Source organism: Odontesthes bonariensis, chromosome 21, assembly GCF_027942865.1.
Source record: "Odontesthes bonariensis isolate fOdoBon6 chromosome 21, fOdoBon6.hap1, whole genome shotgun sequence".
Taxonomy (NCBI): domain Eukaryota; kingdom Metazoa; phylum Chordata; class Actinopteri; order Atheriniformes; family Atherinopsidae; genus Odontesthes; species Odontesthes bonariensis.
The window spans coordinates 14,213,914-14,223,125 of record NC_134526.1 but is presented as its reverse complement, the minus strand read 5'-3'; the positions used below and the strand labels follow the sequence as shown (position 1 = coordinate 14,223,125).

The following is a 9,212-nucleotide window of genomic DNA, read 5'->3' as shown; positions in this document are numbered from 1 at the left end:
ATTTGCCATCCATCTAAATAGGAGCTTGTCAAGAAAAACAACCAATGACCATGCATAATGTTTATTTGTATAAAATATTCCGACTTAAGGGTTTAACCCTTGAAATAGTCCATAAAATGAATCATCATGCACAAAGATAAAATGAAAATATAAAAACAGCTAAGAGATTAAGTAAACATCAAAAAGACTGGCAGCAGAGTGCATACGGTAGAAGATTCCAAAAGGAAGTCCAATATTCACAATAGTGGTCCACAGTGTGTATTTGTAGAAGCGCATCTCAATGGAATGGTCCAACTGAGGACGAGCTCCAAATGCAGGCATAATCCAGAGCTGTCAGAGCACAGGAAGGGGATAGGCGAGATATTTTTCATTAGGAACCACTAGTGGTCAGTTGTAAATGTACGAACAAAAAAAACCAGACATGATATAACTTACAATTATGTTAGCAAGCAGCAGAAAGGAACAGACTTCCTTCAGAACTCTTCTCTTCCAGTTTTGCCTATCAGGACCTGAAGTCACATGTCTGGATGCATTGTGCTCCACTGTAACGATCCTCTCCATATGCACATGAAAGGCACAAACATTTGTGTGCGTCGCTGCCTCCTGCATCACTTGGAAGCGCTCCCGATTGAGGCCTTCAATGATGAAATAGTTCTGCAGGCCAAGCTGGAGCACCAGTAGCACAGCCCAGGCCAGAGTGAGGGCATTTAGGTAACCTCCGGCTTTCGTCGCGACCACAGCCACAATAGTGTAATAACTGATGATTAACTGCCCCATTGAGGCTCCCACCAGCAGCCCCACATCCAGGCTGCGAGAGGGATTTTTCTCCGATACACGTTTCCTGTGGTCCAGCCTGTGAATAATGCAGCCAATCATAGCGGCGAGACACATCAGGCTCACGATCACTATATTAATAATAAAATGAATCAGCAGGGCCATGTTTCTCTGCTCCTCTTCATCATGTTGTATCAACACTTCATAGAATATGAAGGTTACGAGTCCTGCCACCACCAGGAGAAGCCCGGTCACAGGTCCCAAACACACATCCTTTGAATAGAACTCAACTTTGGGGGGGCTGTGATGCTCCACAAGACGACCCACATTTTTCCACATGACGTAAGCCATGACAGCAGCAAAGAGGCTGTATTCTATGTTGAAGGGGTACAGATAATAAAAAGCCTCTGTTGAAGTGCCGCACACTGAGTGACTGCATTTACACATCTTTTCGCCAAAGCCAGCTGAAATACAAAGAACAGTCCGTTGTTTTGAATGAGCCAATATTTAACCTCCAATTACATTTGATTAAAAAAAAACAACAACAACACATCCCTTGATACCTCTGTACTTGTGAGAGACACTGATATTCAGATTTGGAAGCTCAGTTTGGTGAAGCGATTCTTCAGTGACTGCTGCCATCCACACCACCAAGTTGGTTGATAGCGTAAGAGTAAGCCCGCATCTGTAAGGGTGAAAACATCATTAAAGTTTTGGAAGAATCAAGAATTGTCCTTGAATAATTGATAATCAAAAAGGTAATGCTCTTTACCTTGTAAAATTAGTGTGTTGCTGCACACAATCCTTTGCATGAGTCCACAGAAAGTAAGTCTAAAACGGACAAATTAAGTTTTACCAACACAGCGTTAGTAGAAGTAAAACTAATAGTATCAGCATATTTTACTTAGAAATTAAACAACCTGCACAAATAAAAATACAGCTTGCACGACAGGGAATGCTACTTTAACAGCTGAATCACAGTGAAGATAACCAACATAACTGGCAATCTTGAAGATGTCCATGAGGAGACTGAGAAGGCCAAACAGCACAAGTCCAGCTGCAATATGGAGAGTCCAGAGATTGGATTGTTGAATTACAATCATCTAAAACAGTGCCAGAAATACTGAAAAAGCTCCCACCTTTAAGCCATACAGGCCCAGCATGGCCGTCTTTGAACAACCCTCGATTCCTTTGAGAGGTGAAGACCATGTAAAAAAGCATCCACATCATAGTGAGGAGGAGGAGGGCGATGATGAAGATTTGTAGGTCCACAGGTGTAATAGCCACACTGTTAAAAGCACTGCCACTGACAAGAGCACAGCCTAGGATCAGGATGTTAATGCATATCATCCCGGACAGAAGCCATCCACCACTGTTGTGGGTCCTGTCCTTCCCTGCCTGTGCATGGTGCACATGGTCACTCACAGTCTCGATTCTGGAAATTTGGGAAGGATAGGGCAAATGCTGGTTGTTTTCCATCTGTGCTGCTCTTTGAGTGTAGCAAGGATGGAACTCTGGAACATTTGGTGTTTTTCTGCAAGAGAAATCCACTAATTAAGCAATACAGTTTGAGTTAAACAACAATAATCCTGTTCAAATTCATATATATATATATATAAATATAAAAGGCCAAGCATAGTAAAATCTCAAGTATACTGAAGACACAGTATGAACGTTTTTAGTTGACAATTAAGCAAGTTAAAAATGAACCTATATTCCTGCAAGATATGACGATTTGTAAGTCCCAGAGTCAGTAACAAATGATAGCGCTGCAGTGGGAACAATTAACTCAAAAGCATCAATGCTAATTTACCCAGACAAAAAGTGACAAGAACGCAACACCTGCTCAGCTACAGTTTTCATTGTGGAATTGTCTTGTAAAAGTCATATGCAAGTCTTAAGACTTTTGCATCAAAGTCAAAACTTGAAAACCAAAGATGTGGGTCAGTGTTCCTCTCCGTACAGGTCAGATTGCAGAGCAACCTGACACACTACACGGAGAAGTAAATGAAAACAGGTGTAGCCGATTAACGACGCAAGATCCCCGCCCCGGCAGACGTGCACATTTTCAGCGTTCTTAAATTCACCATCTTCACACCAATTATCGTTTGGCTGCTTTTCCCCTCCATCTACTTGTTCTTTTTGCCCCCCTCCCATTGTCTGAAGGCCTGCATGACTGCATCACGTTCCTATAAGTGACGCAGCTACGTCAGATGTCGCGAGGTCGTGCTTGTTTTGCGAAGGGCATTTTATGAGGTGGGGGCGTAGGTTCTACGAGTGAAGAGTGCTTGTGTTTATGCATGTCCACTTCTAAGAAACAGTTGTAGCCTTCCAGAGTAACCTGGAATTGACCAGAGTAATCCGCAGGTAACCTGATATTTTTTTAGATGGTTTATGTTATTAACAAATTCAACAAAACCGTTTTGCTTTTTGATTGTACCAATCAGTTTTAAACATCAAATTGAAACACACTTATTCATTAACTTTTAAAATGCATAAAGAATTATTGTAAGGAGGAATCCAGTTGCGTGCGTGCGTGTGTGTGTATCATGCATACTGGTTCCAAGAAGCTATTGGAAAACTTTCAATTTAAGATTTTCCCCTTCTGCTGACTTGAGGGAACAAGGAAGATTAAGTTGCAGTCTCAAAATACAATCTTTTTCCATTCGTGTAATTGAAAACACACAAGAAATAAGCTATTATGCAGAAGCTGTTTATCAAACTTTGATTCAGCATATTAAGATGATTTAGTTCATTGTGACTGTAATTCTCATGCCTAGTGTGTGCTTGTGAGTTTCTGTGCCATAATATGATTCAGTATCCAGAGCAATGAAACTAGTTATGATCTTAACTGAGTTCCTACTTCTAATTCAATTCCCATTATGTCTGAAAATTAAGCAAATTAGATCAAATTGTAATCATACACCGGATGCCACACTATGCTGCATCCTTAAATGATCATTTATCATGCTCCGAGCAAAACTTAAATAAGATTCGGAGACTGCTTATGATTTATTACTAGTTCAGCGAAACCAATCACTTAATTCACAAAATATTTGTTTAAACTGGAAAAAAAAGAGGGGAAAAAACACAAAAGGACAAAAGTGCTGCAACTCTGAATGACCTGCAGCACAGACACTTTCCCAGTCATCCCCAGCACAAATTTAGCGGGATGAATAGTTTTATGAAACTTGTTGTCATGATGCAGATGTGTTTGTGCAGAAGTAAATGTAAATCTTTTACAGGTCACCTGTTTGAGCAATGGTGATGTTGTTTATTGCTCACTAACTTTACGAGTAAGCAGTGTGCACTCATGTGCTAGTCACAAGTTTGGAAACAAAGGTCATAGCATGTTCCCTCTGACCGGCACAGATACTCAAGATGCTTAAAACACCAGACGTGCTCATGGTCTTCTGTCTTGTTGGGGCAACAAATGCTCTATACAAACAATGGATTCCTGATACCAACTACGAGAACAAGACCAATTGGGACAAAGGAGATGTTCCATGTGGCAATGACATTGCTCTTTTTTCAGTTCAAAGAAAAACGTCTGCGTTTGTGGAGACCACACATGCTGTGCGGGAGATAAGGCTGCCAATTGATGGAGAGTTTATTCTGAATTCAGGAGCTGGCTTTTATGTTGTCAACGGACAAGACCCTGGTTGTGGAGCAGGTGTAACAGCCCAGTTCAAAGATTCAGAGTCTCCTCAGTGGTTTAACCCGGCTCTGTGGCAGACTGCTGCAACTCTGAATGACCTGCAGAACGGAGACTTTCTGTTTTCAGTCCATGAAGAGAGTGTTCCCTGTCAGCATGATGATGTTGTTTTCAAAGCCTTATCGTCCTTCAGTGTGGACACCGGCTCCATTCAGTCAAGCATCCCTGTCAAATCTGTGTCTGTGCTAGGGAAGATGTTTGAAAGAAAATCTGAGTTTTACCAATATCTCAACTCACACTCTGGCCGACTGCAATTTCAAGCGTCTACGGCTGTCACTGTTGGAAGCCCCAGCTGCAAAGATCCTACCGGCTGTGACTGTGGGAACGCTGTAAACCATCAACAGATCTGTAGCACAGTAACATGCAAGTCTGTGAGCTGTAAGATGCCGCTGTTACCTGTGGGACACTGCTGTGAAATGTGTGGCGCTGTTGTTACCATCCATTATGCTGCTGGTTTCAACCTGCAGAATTACAGGGAACGAATACGTCACCTTTTTCTTATCCTGCCACAGTACAAGTCCATCCAGCTGGGCATGTCCAAAGTCTTGAAGTCACAGCGGCTGATGTGGATTATCCCTTTTGGTACATCACCTGAGATCCAGGTAGTTATTCTGGATGGAGAGACAGGGACACTGTCAGAAGCTTTGGCCCAGGACATAGTGAAGGATGCTCGTTCTCACGGCTCTAAACTGGGGATCACAGACACTGAATTTCAAGCGTCCTCTGGGAGCAGCAGTAACCAGGGTGGAAGCAGTGCGGGGACAGTGGTTGGAGTTGTGTTTGCTGTTTTGCTTGTGATTACACTCATTGTTGTCCCTGTTGTACTGATCCGTATGGGTGTTGTTCAAATGCCATCCATGCCATCAATGCCATCAATGCCATCTCTTCGCCGCTTTCAGAGAAACACTGATGTCGGAGACCTTGGTGGGACACTTGATCATGGATTTGATAATCCTATATTTGACAAGCCTGGTATGCTTTCTGATATTCCCGGTCTGAATGAAACCGAACGTAATTCAATCGCTCTGACTCAGACAGGTGTGCACTTTATAAATCCTGTTTATAATGAAAATGAATCAGATTTTACTGTCTGAAGTAGATCCGCACATATATATATCTGATTTGTGAAAGTATTTTTGAAGTAATGGATAATACCTTTTTATTGATTTACAACCAATGAGCGGTGTCAATAAGATAATACATGACAGATAAAAAGCTCTTTATGACCAACTTAGAAAACTTATAAGACAAACGACTGCACTTTTTATCATTCCAATCACATTTGAAAGCAGTAAAATAGCAATAGTGTGGCAGTAAATTCCAAACACTGCACAGTGTGTTCACATTGCACAGTTACCACTAGATGGTAGTAAATTTAATTCTCTATGATGTGTGAGAAAAACAAATCTTATGTTTGTGCAATGTGTACCTTGTTAGGTAACATCATTGAATATTTACAAAGCACTACATTTCTTTAATAGGCTCACAGTGAAGACAGCTGGTAATTTGTTAGCACATTCATCATTTTGGACTGACCAGACAAACTATGTTCTCTTTCTTTGACAGCCAGACAGTTACATATAAGGGCTCTATAAATTCAGCTGTGTATTTGTGGAGCAGCTTCATAGGATCTGTTAAATGGTAGAAAGACACGGAGGCTTGGTTGAAGTCAAGATACAGGCCGATCTTTGTGATATCGGTGACATCCAATGCTGTCTCCTCACCAGCATGCCAGGCAGAGAAACCTCGGTTGTTCCTTCCGACGCACCAAGAAAAGTCATTGCCAGTGATGCAGGTGCTGCTTTCCTCTCCCTTACGATCAATGCTCTTGTAGGTAACACCAACGTGTGCTCCCTCTCCACTCAGCTCTGCTTCTGTGTAATGTCTTCCTAAATAAAGGCTCTCCTTAGTCATGGCCTGGCGCCAATATTCAAAACGACTGGGGTGGTCTGGGTAGCTGTGCTGCCAGGGGCTGGTGTTGGTCAGCTTTCTGTTGTCCTCCATTATACGTAGGAAATGATGAGTGGTGTCGGGGTCAAAGGTCAAACTCCGTAAGTCTAAAACAAGGGAAACACAATTTTGTGTTACACTGTATGATTTATAAGCCATAATTGAACAGAAAACTCACAACATAATGTATTGAAAAGTATTTACATTTCATAAAGTCCTCCCGGGTCTCAGGATCAGGCAGGGATGGAGGCTGAGATTCTGGCATCACCGATCTATTACCTACATTACCCATTTTACAGAAAGATTATTGCTAGATCTTATAGTGTATTATGTACTTGTGATAAGTGTGCTGTTAAAAAAATATTTTTTAAATGTAAACAAACAAAGAGAAAATAAATGAGGAGGCTATAGTCGTGCTGACAGCACAAAGAAAAAAGGCAGCGGCTCAGAAGAATGCCATTCATTTAGCAGACATAGGGTTAAAGCAATTACCTGTCAATTTAAATTCTGAATCAAATCAGAATTTATATTCAAATTAATTCTAAGTGGAACATAAATGTGTGTACCAAATGTAAAGACAATTTTCTTTTTAATAAGTCTCAAGATATGAGGCAGAATATATCATATTAACTCACCACCTTGGCAAATCATGCTCAGTTTTTCCCTGTAGGAAGAGAAAATCAGGTCACATAGCTCTTGTGTAACATCTGTCACTGCTTGGGTATATGAGTTTAGATTATCCGTTCGGTTGATGTACACATTGGGCACACATATTTCTGCCTCTTCTTTCTTCCACTCTGTGTAGTCCTGATGCATGACAGAACAAACAAATGTAACTTTTATCAAGTTCATGATGTGAAAAAATGCTGCTTGAAAAACAAACTCCCAAAACCCCCCCCAAAAAATGCAATTTATTTGCTCTGATCCAAGACTTTTCTGTGTGAGATATCTGAAAAGCCATGTGTGCATTGTCAATGTAACGTCATCTTCTCTTTATCTCACTGAACTTCCTGTGCTAAATATAACCAAAACTTTTGGTCCAACTATCTTAAACTTACTACACTGTGCATTTGACCTACTTCAATGTAATCCTTTCATGTAAAATGTTGATTAAAAAGTGAATGCATTCATTTGAAAATCAATTTGTCTCTATATTTAGCTAATTCCTGGAATTTTTTCATATTTTGCAAAGATGATGAAATGAGAATTTCATAATTCCTAATTTTCAAAATGCCCCAAAAATTTGCCCATGCTCCTCAATACAATAGTGACTCACACAGCCTCTCTGGCAAGATTTGCAAAGCATTGCGTTCTAATTCAATTTTCATTTCAAACTCGTTGCCAGTTCTGCTTTTGGAAACTAGAATCTAAAGAATTTTGAGTATTTTCCATCAATTTTACCTGCAGAAAGTCAACATCAGACCTGCTCTTGGACAGTTTGTTCATCTGAGTAAGAGTTTTCATCAACTCTGCTCTCCTCTGCTCCAGGTGTGCCTGGATGCCTGCCACTTGTCTGAGGGCCTTTTTATGCTCTCTGTCCAACAGCTCCTCCACCCTTTTTCTGGCCTCCTCCACAGTTATCTGCAGCCTGGTAAACTGCTGTGCAACTGTATCACAAACCTCCTGCACGGAGGACTGAGGGAGGGAGAGAAATATGATTTTGTATTGAATTTAAAACAGCATATTCAGGTCTGACTTTTATTTGTTAAGTAATTTAACAGAAATTGGACAACTGCCCTCAAGATTACCTTAATCAAGTCACTGTTGCTCAGGAGTTTTTCAATTGTTTTCTCGACAGATGAGACGTTCTGACTGATCTCTTTGTGTTTCTTCTGCAGCTCAGTCTACAAATGATTAAAAAAAAAACAAGACTACAACACATGCTGCACTGGTTCCTCAAACAAGGACATATGTTTAAAGAAAAAACATTACAAACCCACAATTAACATAAATACATTAAAGCACTGTCTCTACATTCTGTAAGACTTAAGCCTGACTATATAGACATTCCCAGTTATAAACTGTAGTGTATCATTTTTATGATTTTATCTATTTTTTTTAAGACCTTAATCTGTGTGCATGCCTCCCCCAAAGACGCCGTTGTGTGACCTTTGTGCTCCTGATTCTCACAGTCCAAACACAAACAGCAACCATCCATCAGGCAGAAGCTTTTCTTCGGGAGTTGGTGAAACGCACAAGTCTGAGAGTCGATATCATGAAGGGGATCCACCAGACGATGGTTCTGAAATTTAGCTTTCTCCAGATGGGGTCTGAGATGGGCCCCACAATAGGAAACCAGACAGGTCAGGCAGGATTTTAACGCTTTGCTGGGGCTGTCCATGCAGGAGTCACATAACACATCCTGCGCCAGGAGTGTGCTAGATGCCTGAACTGTAGGATCCTCCGGTTCTTTCTTGACGCCAACATGGTGCTGACTCTCTTTTACACTCTCCTCATTGTTACCGCTGAGAGTTGCCATGTTCCAGTGCTCCTCTTGCCACCTTAAATCCAAGTCTGATGAACTTTGTTTGAGTACTTTGACAATGCCAGCTCTGTGCCTACAGCTGCCTTCTTCTGTCTTTTCTATGCAGCAAAGACCCTTAGAGTGCATAAGGAAAGAATTAAGAACCACGCCTAAGATATTCTGTGCTTAGCCAACAGAGGCTTTTCTCATTTCTCACCCCTCCCTTGTGTTGCTGTTCTCCTTGCCCCGTGTGTAACCTCACTACGTTTAGAACAAATGAGCAGAGGAAGTTATTCTAGCAGGAAGGGG

At 41.2% G+C, this 9,212-nt stretch overlaps 3 protein-coding genes across 3 annotated transcripts; 1 reads left to right on the top strand and 2 right to left on the bottom strand.

Moving 5' to 3' along the window:
- Positions 1-45: 45 nt before the first annotated feature.
- Positions 46-2,637, bottom strand: LOC142371376 (proton channel OTOP2-like). The gene is made up of 7 exons (XM_075454029.1): positions 2,588-2,637; positions 1,914-2,308; positions 1,695-1,831; positions 1,547-1,605; positions 1,338-1,459; positions 436-1,238; positions 46-330 (listed from the first exon to the last, which is right to left on the bottom strand). The coding sequence occupies exons 1-7, from the start codon at positions 2,635-2,637 to the stop codon at positions 160-162; spliced, it is 1,737 nt and encodes a 578-aa protein (XP_075310144.1). The 3' UTR covers positions 46-159.
- Positions 2,638-4,140: 1,503 nt separating this feature from the next.
- amn (amnion associated transmembrane protein) lies at positions 4,141-5,583 on the top strand. The gene has a single exon (XM_075453834.1). The coding sequence runs from the start codon at positions 4,156-4,158 to the stop codon at positions 5,581-5,583; it is 1,428 nt and encodes a 475-aa protein (XP_075309949.1). The 5' UTR covers positions 4,141-4,155.
- A 24-nt stretch (positions 5,584-5,607) lies between these two features.
- LOC142371217 (tripartite motif-containing protein 16-like protein) lies at positions 5,608-9,078 on the bottom strand. The gene is made up of 6 exons (XM_075453833.1): positions 8,505-9,078; positions 8,188-8,283; positions 7,841-8,074; positions 7,075-7,246; positions 6,644-6,718; positions 5,608-6,546 (listed from the first exon to the last, which is right to left on the bottom strand). Exons 1-6 carry the CDS (start codon positions 9,048-9,050, stop codon positions 6,011-6,013), a joined length of 1,659 nt encoding a protein of 552 aa, XP_075309948.1. The 5' UTR covers positions 9,051-9,078; the 3' UTR covers positions 5,608-6,010.
- Between the last annotated feature and the right edge of the window lie 134 nt (positions 9,079-9,212).